The 23,180-nt window shown below is 44.3% G+C and overlaps 1 protein-coding gene across 1 annotated transcript in view; it reads left to right on the forward strand.

Moving 5' to 3' along the window:
* LOC133364836 (uncharacterized) overlaps positions 1–18,105 on the forward strand; it is a 33,895-nt gene extending 15,790 nt beyond the window's left edge. Inside the window, exons 3-5 of the mRNA XM_061585698.1 lie at positions 12,257–12,319; positions 16,554–16,765; positions 17,946–18,105. Of these exons, the coding sequence (XP_061441682.1) occupies positions 12,257–12,319; positions 16,554–16,765; positions 17,946–18,014 (344 nt within the window). The 3' untranslated portion in view covers positions 18,015–18,105. The remainder of the gene's footprint in view (positions 1–12,256; positions 12,320–16,553; positions 16,766–17,945) is intronic.
* The last annotated feature ends 5,075 nt before the right edge of the window (positions 18,106–23,180 follow it).

Here is a 23,180-nt window from a genome sequence, read left to right on the forward strand (position 1 = left end):
TCCAGAGGGGATCCCGGAAATTACAGGCCAGTTAGCTTAACTTCTGTCCCTGGAAAACTGGTAGAAAGTATTATTAAAGCTAGATTAACCAAGCACATAGAAGAACAAGCCTTGCTGAAGCAGAGCCAGCATGGCTTCTGCAAGGGAAAGTCCTGTCTCAGTAACCTATTAGAATTCTTTGAGAGTGTCAACAAGCATATAGATAGAGGTGATCCAGTGGACATAGTGCGCTTAGACTTTCAAAAAGCGTTTGACAAGGTACCTCACCAAAGGCTTCTGAGGAAGCTTAGCAGTCATGGAATAAGAGGAGAGGTCCTCTTGTGGATAAGGAATTGGTTAAGAAGCAGAAAGCAGAGAGTAGGAATAAACGGACAGTTCTCCCAATGGAGGGCTGTAGAAAGTGGAGTCCCTCAAGGATCGGTATTGGGACCTGTACTTTTCAACTTGTTCATTAATGACCTAGAATTAGGAGTGAGCAGTGAAGTGGCCAGGTTTGCTGACGACACTAAATTGTTCAGGGTTGTTAAAACAAAAAGGGATTGCGAAGAGCTCCAAAAAGACCTCTCCAAACTGAGTGAATGGGCAGAAAAATGGCAAATGCAATTCAATATAAACAAATGTAAAATTATGCATATTGGAGCAAAAAATCTTAATTTCACATATACGCTCATGGGGTCTGAACTGGCAGTGACAGACCAGGAGAGAGACCTCGGGGTTGTAGTGGACAGCACAATGAAAATGTCGACCCAGTGTGCGGCAGCTGTGAAAAAGGCAAATTCCATGCTAGGGATCATTAGGAAAGGTATTGAAAATAAAACAGCCGATATCATAATGCCGTTGTATAAATCTATGGTGCGGCCGCATTTGGAATACTGTGTACAGTTCTGGTCGCCTCATCTCAAAAAGGATATTATAGAGTTGGAAAAGGTTCAGAAGAGGGCAACCAGAATGATCAAGGGGATGGAGCGACTCTGTTACAAGGAAAGGTTGCAGCATTTGGGGCTTTTTAGTTTAGAGAAAAGGCGGGTCAGAGGAGACATGATAGAAGTGTATAAAATTATGCATGGCATTGAGAAAGTGGATAGAGAAAAGTTCTTCTCCCTCTCTCATAATACTAGAACTCGTGGATATTCAAAGAAGCTGAATGTTGGAAGATTCAGGACAGACAAAAGGAAGTACTTCTTTACTCAGCGCATAGTTAAACTATGGAATTTGCTCCCACAAGATGCAGTAATGGCCACCAGCTTGGACGGCTTTAAAAGAAGATTAGACAAATTCATGGAGGACAGGGCTATCAATGGCTACTAGCCATGATGGCTGTGCTCTGCCACCCTAGTCAGAGGCAGCATGCTTCTGAAAACCAGTTGCCGGAAGCCTCAGGAGGGGAGAGTGTTCTTGCACTCGGGTCCTGCTTGCGGGCTTCCCCCAGGCACCTGGTTGGCCACTGTGAGAACAGGATGCTGGACTAGATGGGCCACTGGCCTGATCCAGCAGGCTCTTCTTATGTTCTTATGTTCTTATGTTCAAGTTTGTTTGCCTGGTTCTTCTGCCATCTCTGCTGAGAGCTAATGATGAAATAAGAGGTGTTGAACCTCTAATGTCATCTTTAAAAAAAGGGGAACATGTCATGAAAACCTGCATCCAAGATGGTTGTGTAGCAGGGAATTGTGGGAGAGGGTTGGTTCTAACCCAGTACCTTGACCATTGACCAGGACTACTGTGTAAATGGGGATGTTTGTTTAGGGCCCCAGAGCAAGGAGTGTCTGCTTGTCTCTTGACTCTAGGGATCCCAGGCAAGTTACGGGGCTCTGAGCTTCCCCTTGGCTCAGGGTGATTAACCAGATAAGGGGTGGTGGCAGCTACATACACCGCAGGGCCGTTGTGAGTGTGCACAGCCTTGGCAGGGAAGGATATTTGCCAGGATCAATTGTCCAGGGTGGGGAGTTGGCTCCTGGGACGGTGAAGGGCGGGGGGAGGACCCATGTCAGTCATCACAGTGCCTGTCTAATATTTAAGGGGAGGGAATTCCACAGGGTCGGTGCCACCACACTAAAGGTCTGCTTCCTATGTTGTGCAGAACGGACCTCCTGATAAAATGGTGTTATTATTATTATTAATATTATTATTAATATTCATAATAAAAGGTTACACCACTTTAAAAATCAATTTGAAAATAACAAAACAAATTAGTGATGTCTGTTACCTTTAATATCTCTTTTAGTCTCTGTTTTTAAATCAATCTTTTGATTATATTTCTTTCTTTCTTTCTTTATTAAATATATACCCCACCTCAGAAGAGCCAGGCTGTTGCTGGGTCAGGCCAAAGGGGACCCACCCTGTTTTCACAGTGGCCAAGCAGATGAGCCAGCCAGAAGCTCCCAAGCGGGGCAGCCCTTCCTCCCACAGGAGCCAGGGCAGAAGCGATAAAGCAATTAAACCATTGGAAAACATGATCATTTGGAGATCTAAAGAGTGAGACAATCTTTGAGGTATCTTTTCAGATATATTAAACAGTTTTAAGTAAACCACTTATTCTTTTATTAACTGGTATATAAGTCTTGTTAGATAAAATAAATCCTGCCGTGTAGTCTAGTGATCTTAGCCCCACATTGCACATCGGGGGGGGGCGTCTATGTTTAGCGTTTAGGTCTGAGTTTGGTCAGAGTGGGGCGTACACAATGACTCTCATTAAGACCTTCAGCTCAACTTCAAGACTCCAGCTCAACCCTTCATTGGTTGAAACTCAATTAATAAACAAACAAACCCTTTCTGGTTTTACATGTTGTGTTAAGGCCTCCTTCCATCTTCAGTCAAGCACCAAAAAGCAGCCGGGAAATTGCAGCCACTAAGTCTGATTAAAAATAGCTAAACCCATGGCAGTGGAAGGTGGAACCTCGCTCATTTTCTGTGCTCTTTGGGGTTTCCAGCAAAAGATCCCTGAGACCTCCACACTCCTCCTGTCCTTGGTGGGCAGGTTTCTGCCCCCCCCTTCAACTGCTGAGAAAGAGGGGGGTTACAACAACCCTGCAATGTAGCCCAGTGTTCTTGTAGCCCTTCATTGCTGTTGGAAGTGGATGGTGTGAGGCTAAGGGGGTGGGCTATAAGGGAGAGAATAGCCAGTATCCTTACAGCCACATGTTGCTCAGAGGAGAAGTATGGATCTTGCTGAGAATGACCCAAACTTCTCAAAGGGGACACTTCTTCTGGCTTACTGATGGCCTCAAACCTCTCATTAGGTTCTCTTTTGTAGCCCACTGACCTCTTTGGACAAACTTCTCAAAACATTATCTTTTTCTGACACATTTGAGGAGGGGACTTCTCACACAGGAGGGAGGGGGAATTCAGATAAATGTGGAGATGCAAAATAGCTCCCACAAATTATACTCCAAATGAAGGCTTTCTGGAATTTGTATTGATCCAGTTTTATATCCCTATAGATCTGTAATTCCATCATCACCACTACCATGATGATTTTCTGTAATTTATTCATCTTTATTGTCTTTGGAAATACGATATTCTGTGCAATAGGGACTGGGCTCCCACTGGGAGGAAGGGCAGGGTATGAATGAGTGAATGAATGGTAAACATGAGAGGGGGCAATAGATGTAGCTACAGACTATCCATCTGACCAGATGAGGCAATGCCCAGTCACCTGGGGACCTAAACATCTGGTGCTATCTGGGCTGGCTTGCTAGGTAGCACACTTCCAGGGGAGAAATGTGCAGTTACCACAATAACACACGGAACCTTCAAAGAGCAGAACTTTGTGTTCTCCTGTGTGGTTGCCGCAGAAACTTTGGACAGCCACAGGAGTCTCAGCTGCACATAGAAGGGCTGGGCTTCGGAGGGGTCATTTCATGCCAGAGTCCCTGCAGTCCCTTCTCTCTCAACTTTGCCTTTACACACAGGTCATGCATTGTGCATTAATTTCAACATTCCCAACTGGGGCAAACGACCTCATCGACTGCCAACTGCAATATGGCAATTATTACATCACCAGTGATGTCTCTTCTGTGAGGTGCTATCCTTCCCTGGCCCATTACTCAGGACCATCGAGCATGGAGGAGGAAGGAGCAGGCAGGCTTGAAAGGATCACCTGCTCAGGAAGAAGAGATTGTTGCAGAAAGAGGATGGATCTCTCTTTTCAGGGAATGGATGGATTTTCTTCTCCTGACCCAGTAGCCTTCTGACCATCGACCCGGGGGAGGTCATTTGCTTCCATGCCTGCTGGCTCCCTCAAACCGCACACTGGGATGGGGATCTCTTATTTGCGGGCCCACTGCCTTCCTTCACCTTAACTCTCTTGTGTGTGTGTGTGTGGTTTCTTTTTTAAGCCCTGGCCCGGTGCCTCCTTCGTTGCAACTCTGGGGGTGGTGTTATATTTGGTATCTCCTCTTCCTTCGAGGCCTGCTGGCCATGTTCAGCCCAACCCTAAGAGTCATCCCTTCTCTTACTTCCTGGCCAACGGGCTTCCTTTACCCTCACCCTCGAGGAGGTCTCTTCTCTTAATTCTTGGGCTCCTTCTATCTGATCCCCTGGCGGTTCTCTTCTCTTGCTTTCTGGCCCGCTGGCCTACTCTACCCCAACCTCGGGGCTGTCTCTTCTCTTACCTTCTGACCCACTGGCCTTCTTTACCCCAACCTCGGGGCTGTCTCTTCTCTTACCTGCTGACCCAGTGGCCTTCTTTACCCCAACCTCGGGGCTGTCTCTTCTCTTACCTGCTGACCCAGTGGCCTTCTTTACCCTAACCTTGGGGAGGTCTCTTCTCTTACTTCCTGGCCCTCTGGCCTCCTTTACCCCAATCCTCCTTAGAGGTCTATTCTTTTAATGCATGCTGGCTGCTCTCCTCTTCCCCTGGTCTCTTAATTTCAACTCCACTGGCCTCCTTTCCTGACTCCCTGAGGTCTCTTCTCTTAGGGGATGGCATGACTCTTACGGTTGGGCCAGCAGGCCTCGAAGGAAGAGGAGAGATACCATGCCCAGAGTTGCAGTGAATGAGGCGCCGGGCCAGCGCATCAAACCACACACACACATACAACAGAGTTTAGGTGAAAGAAGGCAGTGTGCGGTTAAAGGAATGGCACGGAAGCAAATGACCTCCGCGAGTGTGGGGTCAAAGCGGAGAAAGAAATGAGGTGCCAGGAGTCATCTCTTGAGAAAAGTGCCATGGGTGCCAGCATAAAATGGTGTCCTTGGGCAGCAGCAAAAGAGGTGATGGGACTCTGCACCGGTAAGTAGCATTTCAAAGAAAGCACTGTAGGAATGACAATATATTCATCCCACATATCTCCTTCCTGGCCTACTAGCCTACTTCATCCCCACCTTCGGGTAAGTCTCTTCTCTTGCTTCCAGGCCCACTTGCCTCCTTTCACCCATACCTTTGTGTCTCTTCCCTTACCTTGAGGCCCAATGGCCTCCTTTACCCTACTGTGGGCTCTCTTCTTCTGGTCTCCTCCTCCCCTGTCCTGGGGTTGCTTATCTTGCTTCCAGGCACTCCGGCCTCCTTCATTCTGCCCTGTGGTCTCTTCCTGTACTTGCTATCTCTGTTCCATAGAATAAGGTCTCACACCAATGTCCTCTACCATAGATTCCAAAGAACAGCCATGGATTCTGCAGCAGTGAAGACATCTCTGTCAGAGTCTGGGGATTCCACTGATATTGTGAGAGAGTCCATTTGAAGCTTGTTTGCTGAATTACCTTTGGAATCTCACCTTCCCTGAAACAAATCAAAGGTGATCCTGCAATTGCGTGGCATCGGAAACCTGTGATATCATCATCGCACATGCCAATGAACAATTTGTATTCACCAGTCATCTTTCAAGTTCATCACTGATACAGGGAACTTTGATTCCAACACACAGCCAAAGATTTCCACAGCAGGCATTTATTGCTGGAGAAAGATTGGTTGAAGACAGAGCTCTTCCTCCTACACCAGACAACAGAACTGTACAAATGTAGGGATGTTTCCATGCTCCTATACCTTCTTTTGGAGAACAATCTGGAGCCAGCATTGGAGCAAACGTTACTCAGAATCCTCATGACTATACCTATGACAACAGCAGAAGCAGAAGAGGATGAAGCTCTGAAGAGGATGAAGACGATGAAGCTCTGAAGAGGATGAAGCTCTGAAGAGGATGAAGAGGATGAAGCTCTGAAGAGGATGAAGAGGATGAAGCTCTGAAGATGAAGCTCTGAAGAGGATGAAGACATTCTCGAGGAACGCTGTTTCAGATGACAGCCTTGGTAATGCTGTCAGTTGAGAAATGACTGAGCAAACTTTGTATATATGACATCATGAGAAATCTTCTGAAGAATTGGAGGATAGGGGTGGCTGTAAGGGGTGGTGGAGGCCACAAACCAATAAATAAATAGCCAAGTGCGACAGCATGGAAACCTTCTGCACCAATGCTCCAAATAGTGGAAAACTTGGAGGAAAGGGGTGGCTGTAAGGGGAGGTGGAGGCCACACACAATTTCTCCCAGCAGAGAAGCAGCTGTGACAGGAGGGACCCCTTCTGAACCAAGGCAAGACTCTTTAAGGAACCTTGAAAAGAAATGCTAAGCAATTGTACTATTGCACTACTTGTCTACTGTTTCTTGAGAAGGGAGAAGGAGGATGGAGAGAGAACCAGAAGAGGTAGAAGCCACACACACTTTCTCCTCAAATATCTCCTCAAAAAATGTTAATAAAAATAACCAGGATTAAATTAACCTGAAAAGGAAATAAATGTTTTGATAAATACTTTTTGACTCCTTTGCCTTTTTCATTATATGATCTGTACAAAGTCTGGGTTTATTTATTTATTGCATTTATATAGCACCTCATAGCCGAAGCTCTCTGGGCGATTTACAATTAAAAACATTAAAAATAAGTATATAAATTTAAAACCATACCAAATTACAACCCATAAAAACCGATAGGCAAGTTAAAAACGTGCTATTTAAATGCTGTTAAAAATGCCTGGGAGAAGAGAACAGTCTTAACCTGGCGCCAACACTGTTATCTTTTCGGCGCCAGGAACACCTCATCAAAAAGATCATTCCATAATTTGGGGGCCACCACTGAGAAGGCCCTCTCCCTTGTTGCCAGACTCCCAGCTTCCCTCAGAGTAGGCACCCGGAGGAGGACATTTCATGTTGAGCGTAGTGTACGGGTGGGTTCGTGTCAGGAGAGGCGTTCCATCAGGTATTGTGGTCCCAAGCCGTGTAAGGCTTTATTGGTTAAAACCAGCACCTTGAATTGGGCTTGGAAACATACAGGCAGCCAATGCAAGTGGGCCAGAATCGGTTTTATATGTTCCAACTGTCTGGTCCCTGTTATCAATCTGGCCACTGCATTTTGCACAAGCTGCAGTTTCCAAACTGTCTTCAAAGGCAGCCCCACGTAAAGTGCATTGCAGTAATCTAACTTGCAGGTTACCAGAGCATGGACAACTGAAGCCAGGTTATCCCTGTCCAGATAGGGGCGTAGCTGGGCCACCAACCGGAGTTGGTAGAAGGCACCATTCTCCCAATGAAGGAATGTAGAAAGCACCTCCCCCAAGAATTAGAATTTGCACCTGCACTTTTAAACTTGTTCATAAACCACCTGGAGTTTGGAGGCAAGCAGTGAAGTTTCTTTCTCTGCTGGTGACAGCAAATTGGTCAAGGTGTTTAAAACAAAATTGGAATGCGAAAAGTCACAAAAGGATTCTTCACCAAACTGGGTGAATGGGAAGTAAAATAGAAAAGGCCATTCAATGTAAGCAAGTGTAAAATGATGTATATCGGGGCAAACCCCCCAATTTCCAGTATGAGCTTATGGCAACTGAACTGGAGGCAACTGACTAGGAACTAGACTTTGGGATCATAGTGGATAACTTGATGAAAATGCCCACCCAGTGTGACAGGTGTGAAAAGGACAAATGCCACATGAGGGAACATTAGCAATAGGACTGAAAAGAAAACTGCCAGGATCATAATACCATTATTCGAATCTATGGTGAGCCCTCGCAAAGGATGGAAAGATCGGTCATTTTCGGTTCTCTCCATTTCTCATTTTCCCAATCTTAAATTCAGTTCTCCACATTTCTGCAGCAATTTGCAGGGCTGTTTTTTTTAAATCTTCAGGAAAATTCTCCAGCAGTTTAGTGAGAATTTCTCCTACTAAATATATGTTTTGTAGGCATTTTTCACCAATGTACACATTTCTGCAACCAGTTTCTTGTCATATAATGCATATTTGCATGTTATTTTCACTCCTGTGTTCATTTGTACGCACACTTTCACCTAACATATGCCCTTTGGTAAACATTGTTTGGTTAGTGAACTGTGATGCAAAATTTGAATAAGTATGAACTTGGAAGGATGGCTGTATTTCAGTCCTCATATTGTTTCAGAAAGTGTGAATTTGTTAGAAATGCAATCTGAACTGAATTTCTCACCCATCCCTAGCCTTCCCTTGGAATACTGTACACAGTCCTGGCTGCCTCACCTCAAAAAAGATATTGCATTGTTGGAAAGGGATCGGAAAAGGATAACCATGTTGGTCAAGTGGTTGGAGCAATTTGCTTCTCAGAAAAGGCTATAGCATTTGAGGCTTTTCAGTTTAGAAAAAAGGCAACTGTGAGGGGACATGATAAAAATGTATAAGATTATGCATGGAAAAGCAGGTAGGGAGAACTTCTCTCTTTCTTACAAGACTAAAACTCATGGACATCCAATGAAGCTGAATGTGAGAAGATTCAGGACAGACAAAAGGAAGTTCTTTTTCATGCACAGCCCAGTCTAACTATGGAAGTCACTCCTACAGGAGACAGTGATGGCCACCAACTTGGCTTCAAAAGAGGATTAGACAAATTTCTGGGGGATACAACTACTATGAGCCACAATGGCTATGTTCTGCCTCCATTGTGAGAGGCACTTTGTCTCTGAATACCAGCTGCTGGGAATCACAAGCAAGGAGAGTGTTGTTTCACTCAGGTCCTGCTTGTGGGCTTCCTATTGGCTTCTGGTTGGCCACTCTGAGAACACCGCCCAGTGTTTTATGTACACCGCCCAGAGAGCCTTCGGGCTTAGGGCGGTATATAAATTAAATTAAATAAATAAATAAATAAATAACAGGATGCTGGACTAGTTGGGCTATTGGCCTGATTCTTATGCTCTTATTAGCCTATGCAAATTCTATGCAGACCTGTGTCTCCCTTTGGCCTCTTTATGCGCAAGTGACCACACTATCTACAGCAGGGATGGGAAGCCAGTGTCCCCAGTAGTGTGGTGGCAAATTCAGAAGTGCAGGGTCCCTTCCTGATAGGCACAGCCACACCCCCTTTTCAGATTATCCATCCTAAATTTATAGAATAATCTGGCTAGGCTTGACTGTTGCTATCTGCTTCTCTACCACTGTCACCATTTGACTGTCCTTTCTCACTGTCAAAGATATTGCTTGAATTACTGAATGTACTGGTAGCTGAGATTTACTTCCACACTGACAATGGGCAGTATCCTCCAGTTCACTTGAGGGCAGCAGATTAGCCTTCTCCCACAACAGCAGACATCCCTAAGAGCCAATCAGCATGAAAGGGGAGAATGTTAGCTACTACAAAGAGTCTTCTCAGTGGATATCTCATCTTCTTTTACTCTGATTGGCTCCAATCAGCAAAAAAGGACAAGGAAGCTTGTTAGAAGACTATTCTCGGTGTCTAATTGACTCCCCTTTCATGCTGATTGGCTCGTAGGGTGCTGGAGATGTAGGAACCCTGCTGGGACCTGCTCCCAAAAAAGTAAAGGGTCTAAGACACCCCTCAAAGACCCTGAATGACTATACCCCTGCTTAGGGGGTACAGGACAGACCATGTGACAAAAATAAATGTCCTCACAAGAGAGAGGAATGGTTGCTGATCTCAGGAGGAATGACCAGAGCCTGGGGACTCAACATGATGGTTCCCCCAGACGATGTTGAATTACAGCTCTCATTACCCCTGAAAACTGGCCAAGCTGGCTGAGGCTGATGAGAGCTGGAGTCCAACAACACCTACAGGGCACCACACTGGCTACCCCTGGGCTAGAAGGTGGCTGCCAACACTACCCCAACATCTGCCACTTGAGATGGTTGCCTCACTTTGGCTAAGGGCAGGGCCAGCCCTGGAGATAGGAAAGCCCATGATTGGATCTTCTAGATTTCCCCCCACTTAAAAGCAACCATAGAGAATGGAGTTCCCATTTAATTGGAGCAGCAGCACTAGGAGGGGAAGGGAGACTAAATGCATCTCCCATGGACCTTTGCACCCTGCATGCTAATTTATTTTATTTTATTTATTAATTAAATTTATTTATACCCCGCCTTTTGGCCAAAGGCCCTCAAGGCGGCTTACAAATATATATAAGATGTCATATCCAATACGTAGGAAAGACCACAACTGACCTACGCACGCGCTTCAGGAACCACAAGTCGGCAATCTTGACAAAAAAAGTGGAGCAACCAGTTGCAAAGCATATTAACATCGAGGGTCACAGCCTGTTGGACTTTTCCATTACAGCGATAGAGATGCCAGCAGATCCAGCAGTATTGATCCAAAGGGAGAACTTTTGGATTTACTCTCTGGACACATTGGCACCATATGGCCTGAACCTGGGGGACAGTACCTCCACCACTTAGCTTCTGCAAATGAAGCCGCTCTGAGCATTCCATCCTCAAAGCTCTATAACTGCCACCTTGGTAAGAGCATTTGTATGTTGGCAGCTGATGAAGGCGGAAGCTGAAACGTTTTGTGAATATAATAAAATACCCGTGTGGTTAATCACAATTACGTTTATATATATATATATATATATACACACACACACACACACACACACACACAAATATAAAAATACATCAATGAAAGCAATACACTTTACAAAAATTAAACTAAATAGCAAATAACATTATTAAGAAAATTATACAAATATACAAATGTATACAAATTCACATAAACATTCGTTGGTATACTCATAGTCAAACCAGATCAGTTCATTAATGGTCTCCAGCTTGGGTGATGTGGGCCCCAGAGTGGAAAAGGAGGAGGCTGGTACGGAATCTGCTTCTCCTCCACACCCTTTCTGGTGCAAAATTCATCCTGATCTTTGGTCATATTTTCATTGTTTCTTTTATTTCTTATAAAAGAAATAAAATATACAATAGAATATTTCTGATTCTATTGTATTACGATTTGCGTTCTATGGAAATGTAATACAATCAAATTCAAACAAAAGAAAGAATTAAAAATCGTACAGCATCTAGAACGGCACATTACAATTGCTACAGCAGGCAGAAAAATCATAAAGTGGTCCACCAAGACCTGCAGCAATTTTCATGCCATCCGTGGAAAAAAACTTTTTTGGGAACCCCAATGTAGATAATATTAAACTAGATGGTGTGAGACGTTCTGTGTTAGGCTCCAATCCAACACATATCTACTCAGAAGTAAGCTCCATTGGGTTCAATGGGACTTGCTCCCAGGTAAGTGTGTATTGGACTGCAGCCTTAATTTCCTTTTTTAAATAACAATATATGCTCTGTGTTTACATTTGTGCTCTAGCTGCATTCTTTGTAAACGCAGCAAAGTCTCTCCAAGGTACTGTCCTCTGCAGCATACCATGGACTACAAAAATTACAAATAATTGGGTGTTGAAAAAATTAAATTGACTGCCCTCAAGCCGATTCTGACGTGGTGACCCTAATTGGGTGTTAGAACAAATTAAACCAGAACTATCACTAGAAGCTAAAATGATGAAACTGGGGTTATCATACTTTGGATACATAATGAGAAGACAGGATTCACTGGAAAAGACAATAATGCTGGGAGAAACAGGAGGGAATAGAAAAAGAGGAAGGCCAAACAAGAGATGGATTGATTCCATAAAGGAAGCCTCAGACTTGAACTTGCAAGGTCTGAACAGGGTGGTTCATGACAGATGCTCTTGGAGGTCGCTGATTCATAGGGTCACCATAAGTTGTGATCGACTTGAAGGCACATAACAACAACAACATTTCCCACAAAGAAACCTGGGAACTGTAGTTTGTTGAGGGTGCTGGCAGTTGTAGCTCTGTGAGGGATAAACTACAGTTACCAGGACTCTCTGGGGGAAATAATGTGCTTGAAAAGTTTGATCTGTGAACACACCTTAAATGTCTATGTCTGTGAGAGAGTGATGCTGGTGGGCATGGCTAAAGAGGAGGGGGCGGTGCTCCAGACCCAGAGGAAGAGAGCTTGATCCAGCTCCCCCTCCCCGCATAGGTGGGACTGATCCTTCCCTTGCTCAGACACGATTCTGTTGCGCTCCGGGGAAGCCTCTGCTCGGTGAGTGTTGCTGGCAGAGAGGGGAGAAGACTCAGAATTACCCCCTCACTCTCCAGGGAAGGGGAAAGAGAGAGGGCAGCAGTCGACCTGCATCTTAAGGGGTGAGAGATAAAGCCCAGACCTTAGAGGAAAGCATCTTCTCCTTGCAGGAAAAATATCCCCTCCCCGCAGCCCAGTGTGTGGATCCCTCTCCCCAAGGAGGAAGGTTCCTCCCATCCCCTCGAGGAGCCCCCTACCCCTTTAACTGTACCAGGGAGGGGGGGTAGTGGGAAATCCAGAAGGAGTCGTGGGGGGAGAGAACGGAAGGGGAAGGGGATTCGGAGGGGATTCTCCCCCTTCCAGTTCCTGTAAAAGAGGATGCGATGCAATTTAAGGTGCAAGTGTCATAAAGATGCCAGTATTATTTATGCAATATCAAAAGATATTTTTAGACTGCAATTTTGTCTCCACTCACTCCTCTTTGAATGCAGGGCGGCTTACTTCTGAGAAAATGTTTGCAAGTTTTGTCGTCAAGGTCCTGTTTTCAGAACATCGCAGCCAGCGATGGGGGACAAAAACCCCAGTCAAGCCTGTGGAAGAGATTTCTGCCTAAAGCCACGTGTGGCAGAGATGGGTGATTAGGATTAGGACAGGGGTGGGACGGATGGGAGAACGAAACGGGCAGGGTTGTAGCTCAGTGGTAGAGACTGGAAGGACTGGGCATATTTAGCCTGGAGAAGAGAAGACTGAAGGGAGATAGAATAGCACTCTTCAAATACATGAAAGGTTGACACACAGAGGAGGGCCGGGATCTCTTCTCGATCGTCCCAGAGTGCAGGACACGGAATAATGGGCTCAAGTTGCAGGAAGCCAGATTTCGAATGGACATGAGGAAAAACATCCTAACTGTTAGAGTCATACGACAATGGAACCAATGACCTAGAGAGGTAGCGGGCTCTCCGACACTGGAGGCCTTCAAGAGGCAGCTGGACAGCCATCTGTCGGGAATGCTTTGATTTGGATCCCTGCATTGAGCAGGGGGTTGGACTTGATGGCCTTACAGGCTCCTTCCAACTCTATGATTCTATACAGCCTGGGGTTTTTTAAAAGCTGCAGCTGCTGAACGAGGAAACTGAAGTGCTTGACTTTAACCTTCCCCTGTTTTCCTGCCCGTTGACGTGGAATGGCCTCCTGCCCAAACAAGTTGTAACAAAGCTAAGTCTGTTAAGGATTACAGTGGGAGTGCTTTGCAAATACTCTTGGGAGGCAGAGGTGTTTTTTTTTAAGGGGGTGAAATGTTTTTGTGTGATTTATTTGGAAGTTCAGGAGGTGAGTGGCCTTAACATGAGGGATGGGACAACGAAATAGGGGCAGGGCTGTAGCTCAGTGGCAGAGCATCTGCTTTGCATGCCAAAGGTCCCAGGTTCAATCCCCAAGGGCATCTCCAGGTAGGGCTGGGAGAGACCCCCTGTCTGAAGCCCCGGAGAGCTGCTGCTGGTCAGTGTAGACAGTACTGAGCGTGATGGGCCAATGGTCTGAGTCAGTATAGGGAGCTTCCTCTGTTTGTATGAATATGACTCTTGCAAGGTGGCTCAGGATGACTTAGTTGTGCCTTGAACACTCTGTGGTTCACAATAACTAGCTAGTAGCCTAGGCGTCTATGGATAGGGCGATTCTGTGGCAAAAGTTGGACCGTTCAAATGCAGACAAGAGAAGAGACTGGTGTGGCTCATAAAATCTCTACACCAATCCAATGTGGCAAAAATTCGTTTAGGAAGGAATGGCGCCTTATCCTGTGACATCCCTATAATGAAAGGGGTGAAACAAGGGTGCATATTGGCGCCATTCCTTTTTAATTTTTTTATAAATGACATAATTCCTGCACTGTCTGCACCCAAGTTCTTTCCCCCCGCTGTAGGTTCCCAAAAAATTTCAGTACTATTATATGCGGATGACCTGGTTTTAATGTCCATGAACAAAATAGGTATAAAAAGATTACTCCTTGGTTTGGAAGAATATAGTCAAACCCACCACCTCCAAGTAAACCAGGCAAAATCAAAAATCATGGTTTGCGGTAGATACAGGAGGACAAAAAACACTTGGATTTTAAATGTACGCAGACTTGAACAAGTGAAGTCCTTCAAGTATCTCGGCATAGTCTTTACAAATACACTCACCTGGAAAGCGCAAGAGGAAGCCATCAAACTAACCAGTGCTAAAACATTTGGCCAATTAAAAAGGTTCTATTATACGAGAGGAGGCCAATTAATCCTTCCCCTCCTAAAAATATATAGAACTGCAGTAATTCCCAAATTACTATATGGGGCAGAATTGTGGGGACATGCCCTCAAACGCACTGTAGAGCCTTTACAAAACTCTTTTCTAAAACAGATTCTGGGCCTCCCACGCAGCTCCCCTTCAGCACATGTAAGGACGGAAGTGGGAATCCACTCATTAACTGCAAAAATCGACTTGGCAGCATTAAGATTCTGGAGGAAAATCCTATTATTGGACGATTCCGCATTAGTCAAAGGTTGCTGGCAGGAACAAATTCAAAAAGGGGGGTGGGCGCAATCTACGAAACTCTTAATTGAGCATTACAATCTAGCACCTTATGATCTTAAATTATTCACCCCAAAAGAGCTGAACTGGGTACTCAATTTTGATGAGTCTCAAGATAGACTCCGAGTGTCGAGTTCCCAGTTTTCGACCTGGTTCCCGCTCTTCAAAATAAACCACACTCCCGCCGCTTATTTTTCCACCCTTTCCTGTCCACAGAAACGCAGAGCATTTACAGAAATGAGGTTTCAGACAATGCCCTCAGCAGTTTTAGAGGGAAGGTATAAGGGAGTGCCAAGAAACCAGCATTTCTGTATATGCGGGAATAATATGATTGAGGACCTCCCCCATTACATGCTCTATTGTCCTCTCTACAATTCCCTGAGACATAATTTTTTAGATCCCTTCCTAAAACCTAGAGAGGGCCTAGTACAGGAATTTATACTTACTGACCTCTTGGCTGACAATTTTAAGGAGGTGACCATTGCGGTTACAAACTTTGCCATGGCAGCGAAGAGATTAAGAGCCCAAATAGTGAAAGACAATACAAACAAAGCCAAGCAGCCATGATTTCCCAAGACAGAACATATTGCATTTTATTGTACAAATTTTACTGTTGTGTTTTTTAAATGTGTTTTGCGATGGCCAACGGCTAGAAGCAATAAAGTATTTGATTGACTGATTGAGTAGGAATCTCCTTCAGGTGACCAAGCTTAGTGTTTTTGTAAACTGGGTCTGTTTATTTTCTTCCCAGGTTGTCAATTAGCTACAAATGATTTAGTACAAGCATGGGTGGGCAAGCAGGCAGGCTTGTAATCCAAAGTGGTTCCCGTCAGAGATGTGAAATTTCTCCAGGTCTAAGTCCCAGAACAAAATGTCACTTTCAGGGTGCAAATCCAGGATTTTGTATCCTAATGGGAATCAAGGAAACAAAGGATCTTGAATGGGGCTTAGCTTTCAGTTCCCCCTGGTGAGGAGCGTTGATTGGTGAGGCTTTGGTATGAGCCAAAATGGCACATTCACTGGGCTACTGAAATACTGTTCCTGGCAGTGGTAGCTGGTGGTTCCATGTCAGTGTGGCAGTGGAGTCTGCTCCAGCTTTTAGTCTGAACTTTCAAGGACCTGTCCGAGGTGCTGATATGCAGCCATCAGCTGCCACTGGTTCCTGAATCAGGGTTAGAGACGTCTGGAAATGGAAATGGACTGCCTTCAAGTCGATTCCGAGTTATGGCGACCCTACGAAGAGGGTTTTCATGGTAAGCGGTATTCAGAGGGGGCTTTCCATTGCCTTCCTCTGAGGATGAGAGGCAGTAACCGGCCCAAGGTCACCCAGTGAGCTTCATGGCTGTGTGGGGATTCGAACCCTGGTCTCCCAGGTTGTAGTCCAACACTCTAATCCAGCCTTTCCCAACCAGATGTTGTTGGACCACAACTCCCATCAGCCTCAGTCAGCATTGCCAATGGCTGCGTCTGATGGGAGTTGTGGCCCAACAACATCTGGAGGCACACCAGTTGGAAAAGGCTGCTCTAATCTAATCACTACACTACACTGGCTCTCAGAGACATCTGGACATGGTCTTAAAGTTCAGGGTATGCTGCCCTCTGTGGCTGTTCGATGCAACAAACTAGTGTTGCTCTGATTCTGAGATCTCTCTCTCTCCCTCTCCTTGCCCCCCCCTTATATCTCTGTGCCCAGAAAAGATGGCCAGGGTTCAGCTTGGCTCTGGGAAGGTGGCTCTTTTCAGCCAGAAGAAACGTGGGGGCCTCACCTACCGCATCCCAGCTCTGCTGTACCTGCCCTCCGAGTCCACTTTCCTGGCATTTGCAGAGGAGCGCTCATCGCCCAGAGACGAAGATGCGAAGTTCCTGGTGATGAGGCGAGGGCAGAAGGAAGGGACGTCTGTCCAGGTAACACCAGGGGCAGGAAGTGCTGACTGTGCTGTTCCTGATTTCATTCAGGGGTTTGTGCGTTTTGCATTTTAAGACAGTTGTGGCAGTTTCTGGACCGGGATAGCCTGACCACTGTTGTCCACGCACTGTTAACCTCCAGGCTAGATTACTGTAATGCTCTCTCTGTGGGGCTGCCCTTGAAGCTGGTCTGGAAGCTGCAGCTGGTGCAAAATGCAGCGGCACAACTGCTCACTGTGGCAGGGTATCGTCAACATGTCACCCCGCTGCTGAAAGAATTGCACTGGCTGCCCATTTGCTACCGGGCCAAGTTCAAGGTTCTAGTCTTGGCGTACAAAGCCCTACACAGCTCGGGACCAGGATACCTGAAAGACCGTCTTACCCCTTATATACCCAGCCAATCACTGAGCTCTGCAGGTGAGAGCCTCCTGCAGATACCATCTTATCAGGAGGTCCGATCTGCACAACAAATTATTCACTAGAAAAGACAATAATGCTGGGAAAAATAGAAGGGAGTAGAAAAAGAGGAAGGCCAAACAAGAGGTGGATTGATTCCATAAAGGAAGCCACAGACCTGAACTTACAAGCTCTGAACAGGGTGGTTGACGACAGATGCTTTTGGAGGTCTCTGATTCACAGGGTCGCCATAAGTCGTAATCGACTTGAAGGCACATAACAACAGCAAGTTTTACATTGCTTTTATTTGTTTCATTTTTATCTTGCCTGGTCACTTTGAGACTTTTTATTGTATAAAGCAACTGATAAACGTTGTTGTTGTTAATAATAATGGCACCTCTGAGGGAAGTCTGGAGGGTGGGAATGAGAGAACTAGCCTTTTCTGCAGTAGCTCTCCATCTATGGAATGCTTTTCCCAAGAAGGCCTGCCTGGCACCAGCTTTTTCATTGTTTTGGCCCCAGGCAAAGAAGTTTTTGTTTGCCCAGACATTTAGGTAGCACCAATGATTGGATGTTTTACTCTAATTATATTTTAAATTATGTTTCTGTATTTTATTTTTGCTTTAAATGGCTTTAGGACTTTTTGTTGTGGGAAGCGATTCATATATGTAATGAACTAACTTAATGCCAGTGTAGAGGTATATTCTGTGCAGAGGTGCTCTTTGTCATGCAGAGAGCAAAGCCTTTGGGTTGACGATTTTGTTCCTTCTCTGTTTTGCTCTAGTGGGGTCCTCAGGAAACCCTAATGATGGCGACTTCCGGGAAGGGTGACTTAGCCTGTGCCTGCTTTTGAGACGGGCTCCTGCCTCAAAAGAAGCTTATTCAGATATATCAGTCAGATTTTTTTTTTTTTGACTGATTAAACTTCTCCCGGGTAGGGAGAAACGAAGAGATTAACCTCAAAGCCTATTTTTGTTGGGACGACCAGATCTCATTAATTTATGGGACGAGGTCCAGCCGACGAAGGTGGGACGGATTTTCAACAACAAGCTCTATCTGATAAAGCGAACGTTCATCTTATCTTCTAAGAGAGAACGCACTAACAGGCAAGCACCCTTCTTTCTATATTTTTCTTTTACTTGACTTAAATTGTTGCTGTTTAAAAGAGATTTGCCAGATTGATCGGTTTTTGACATCTCACTGGGGAGCCATAACTTCTCTCTGCTACTCACTAATTAATAGCTTATCTCTGTTTTTGTTGCAAAAAGCTGTCCTGGATTTGCATTCTAAAGATATACACAGAAGAGGGATTTCTATTCCAGATTTTTATTTTGAAGAATATTATATTGTCTGAGACTACTCTCTTTTTGGTCTATTTTATTTTGACGAATCTGTTTCCTGACGACCGCCATTAATTGTTTCGATCCTGGGAACTGCATTTTGTTTACTTAAGCATGGAGAGATAAGGCTGTCTGCTCTGTTTATACTGTGATGTCACCAAGTTTGGAGTATTAACCCAATTGTTGCTGAAATAAGAAGTGGTTTTCCTATATTTTTCTTTTAAAATGGCAATTAAGAAAGTGGCTGAGAAGCTGGAAATAACTATGTTTCAGAAAATAATGGATGAGATTGAGATAACGAAACAAAACCTGCGACAGGGTTGTAAGGAGCTGAAAATTGAATTGAGTAAAATGAAGCAGGAGATTAAAGATATAGGGGTCCCTGTGAGAGAGGTGACCCTGGAAGGGGTCCCTGTGAGAGAGGAGACCCCGGAGATTGGAACAAACGTGGAACAGGAAAAAGATTTGGAGTCTATGGACTTTAGAAACAAAATCTATTGTTTGGAGACACAGGAGATTAAAGACATAGGGGTCCTTGTGAGAGAGGAGACCCTGGAGACTGGAACAGGGGTCCCTGTGAGAGAGGAGACCCTGGAGACTGGAACAGGGGTCCCTGTGAGAGAGGAGATCCCGGAGATTGGAACAAACGTGGAACAGGAACAAGATTTGGAGTCTATGGACTTTAGAAATAAAATCTATTGTTTGGAACTCAATGTTATCTCTGAAGAAATTAATGAAGATTCTAGAGATAAAGTTATCAATGGCATGGATAATCTTCTGGACTGGAATGATGTGATGGAGCCCAATATAGAGAAAATCTATGGAATTAACTGCAGCCATGTGACAATGGAAAAACTTTCAAGAGATGACCCAGTGTATTTTGAAAAAAAGAACAGAGATATGATTTTACAGCAGTATTTCAGCAACCTATTCAGAATGGATGGCAAGAAAATATTTGGGATAGAGGTAATTCCCATCAGACTCTTACTATATGACTATGGCTTTGACAGCAAGATTATTATGGAATACTGATAATGGAAGATTGGATACTGAAATTACTGGACTTAACAAGACTACTGAAGATGGAAGATGGAAAATGGAACTAATAGGGATAATAGAACAATGGCTACTGAAATTACTGAACCTAACAGATTCTGATGTGATGGATTAATTGAAATGTTTATTTTGACTATGGTTATGACAATAAGATTATCATAATTAGTAATGAGATGGATTAATCGATATGCTTATCTGGAAAAAAAAATTGATAGATATATTTCTTAAAGAATTGAAACCTCTCTTTGACTTTTTGTGGAAAGAATAAAGTAATGTTTATGAGATTTGATGATTAAGTAAGATAACTACTGGAGGAAAGTGATTTTATAATATGACTTAAGAGACAGGATTGTTATATATTATAGACTTATAACTGATTTGATCTTTGACAAATGGGAAGTCAATATTTTACTCTTTATTTTTTATTTTTGTTTTTTTTTTTCTTTTTTTCTTTTTGTTTAACTATTTTTGATTTTGTTTTTTGTCTTTGAATGTTTTATGATTTTGTCTTGTATGTTTTATGAAAATCTGAATAAAAATTATTGAAAAAAAAAAAAAAAAGGAAACCCTAATGATGGCTACGCTGCCCGAGCATCGCACCATGAACCCTTGCCCCGTGTACGAGGAGAAGAGCGGCACCGTTTTCCTCTTCTTCATCTGCGTGCTGGTGCAAATCCAGGATTTTGTATCCTAATGGGAATCAAGGAAACAAAGGATCTTGAATGGGGCTTAGCTTTCAGTTCCCCCTGGTGAGGAGCGTTGATTAGAACACCTGCACTTGGCTGAATTTCTTTTCTCCTGAAGATACAGGATCAGTCTCAGGCCATGAACCTGGCAACCCTAATCAGTAGCCAGTGCAGTTGGGCCAGAATGGTTCTTTAACTGGCACTGTGCACTGGAAAGTCTCATGCGACTTTTCCTAATGTGTTCCCACTAGAGTGTACTAAATTCACAATAAACCATAGCAAATCCTGTCAGTGTGGTTTATAACAGATCGTGTTGGAGGTCACTGATCCATAGGGTCACCATAAGTCCTAATCGACTTGAAGGCACATAACATAACGGATTGACCCCGGCAACCCTAAACGGAGCAGTAATTGGTTAAGAAACATGAAGCAGAGAGTAGGCATAAATGGGCAGTTCTCCCAAAGGACGCATGTAAAAAATGGAGTGTCCCAAGGACTGATATTGGGGATCTGTGCTTTGTAACTTCATACATGATCTGGAGTTAGGGGTGAACGGTGAGGTGGCCAGCTTTGCTGATGATACCAAATTGTTCAGGGTGGTTAAAATAAAAAGATTGCAAAGAGCTTCAGAAGGAGCCCTCCAAACTGAGAGAATGGGTGGTAAAATGGCCAATACAATTCAATGTAAGCAAGCGTAAAGTGATGCACATTGGGGCAAAAAAATCTTAAATTTCACATAAATGCTCATGGGGTCTGATTTGGCTGTGGCTGAGCAGGAATGAGACTGTGGATACCCAGTGAAGATGTTGACCCAGTGTGCGGCATCTGTGAAAAAAAGCTAATATGATGCTGGGGCTCGTTAGGAAAGGGATTGAAAATAACATTGCTAATATAATGCTGTTATACAAATCTATGCTGCAACAGCACTTGGAGTACTGTGTATAGTTCTGGTTACCTTGCCTCAAAAAGGATATTGTTGAGTTGGACGAGGTTCAGAAAAGGGCCACCAAAATGATCAAGGGGTGGAGCGACTCCCCTGTGAGGAAAGGTTGCAGCACTTGGGGCTATTTAGTTTAGAGAAAAGGCAAGTCAGAGGAGACATGATAGAAGGGTATAAAGTTATGCATGGCTTGGAGACAGTGGAGAGAGAAAAGTTTTTCTTCTTATATAATATTAGAACTCATGGACATCCAATAAAGCTGAATGCTGGGAAATTCAGGAGAGACAAAAGAAAGTACTTAATCTTCACACAGCGCATAGTTGAATGATGGAATTTGCTTTGAAATGGATGGCTTTGAAAGAGGGTTAGACAAATCATTCATGGAGGATAAGAATAAGTTCTACCACCACCTTGCCAGCCCCAAACTTGGGAGGAAGACTGGGTGGTGGTGGTTGTTTTAGCAGTTTCATGCTAAAGACCCTTCGCCTATGCAGGGCCAAAACCAGCTTTTTCTGATCCAGAGGATGGGTGGGGAAGTGATTTTGGTGCTGTGTTTTCTTAGTTTTACAAAGCAGCGAAACTGTAAAATGCTAAAGAGGAAACATGAAATGGGCTGCCTTCAAGTCGATTCCAAGTTATGGCGCCCCTATGAATAGGGTTTTCATGGTAAGCAGTATTCAGAGGGGGTTTACCATTGCCTTCCTCTGAGGCTGAGAGGCAGTGACTGGCCCAAGGTCACCCAGTGACTGGGGATTCGAACCCTGGTCTCCCATGTTGCAGTCCAACACTCTAACCACTACACCACACTTGTTGTTGTTATGTGCCTTCAAGTTAATTTCAACTTATGGTGACCCTATGAATCAGTGACCTCCAAGAGCACCTGTCATGAACCACCCTGTTCAGATCTTGTAAATTCAGGTCTGTGGCTTCCTTTATGGAATCATTCCATCTCTTCTTTGGCTTTCCTCTTTTTCTACTCCCTTCTGTTTTGAGGGAAATCAAAAAAGGTTGAGGGAAGATCAAACAACTCTGTTATAAAGGGGTTTTAAAAAGGCGAACTGCTAGAAGTAGTTCACACAAACTCCAAAGCAGTTTAATACAATGACGTTTTCTGGGAAGTACAAAGTAACACTGCCCTCTACTGGTAGAAGATGCTATTGCAGACACTACAGAAACTTTCCACTGGTAACCAGAAAGTTTGGAAAAGTTGACGTGTACTAGCCCTTGTCAACTCAGTGCCCTTCAGATGTTTTGGACTACATTTCCCATCAGCCCCAGACAGCACTGCCTAGACAACCTCTAGAAGGCAACAGCATCTCTTATTTTTTTTTAAAAAAAAAATTAGTTGGGGACAGCTGGCTGGGCCATTACATGGTTACAGATGCCAATTTAAAAATATATTCTTTTCTACAATAAAGTGGTGCTTATTCCCACATAAATTTGTTTAGCGTCAGGGCAGCAGCAGAAGACTGCATTCTATTCCAATAGTCATAATGTTGCAAAGATTTAACTGATTTTTTTAAATGCAAAAATTATTTATTTAATATATTTAAAAGCATTTCTAAACTGCTTAGTATTTTAAAATATCTTAAAATGTACTGCCTTCAAGTCAACTCCGACTTATGACGACCCTATGAACAGCGTTTCCATGGCAAGTGGTATTCAGAGGTGGTTGACCATGGCCTCCCTCTGAGGCTGAGAGGCAGTGACTGGCCCAAGGTCACCCAGTGAACTTTGTGGCTGTGTGGGGATTTGAACCCTGGTCTTCCAGGTTGTAGTCCAACACCTTAACCACTACTAAGATGGCGGCGGGGGCATCAGCCCCTTAGAGAAGCCTCTGCCGCCATCTTGGTTGATGGCAGCCCTGCGCACGCACCTGCGAAGATAGGAGAGAGGCAGGTGGAACAGGCAGGAGATGTGCGCCCAAGGCAGGCTGGTGCCAGCCCTGGTTGTTAGGAGATTTTTATTCCCCTAACAGAGGTCCAGTGGCCAGAGTC

The sequence above is a fragment of the Rhineura floridana genome, chromosome 10 (genome assembly GCF_030035675.1).
Source record: "Rhineura floridana isolate rRhiFlo1 chromosome 10, rRhiFlo1.hap2, whole genome shotgun sequence".
In the NCBI taxonomy this organism is placed as follows: Eukaryota; Metazoa; Chordata; class Lepidosauria; order Squamata; family Rhineuridae; genus Rhineura; species Rhineura floridana.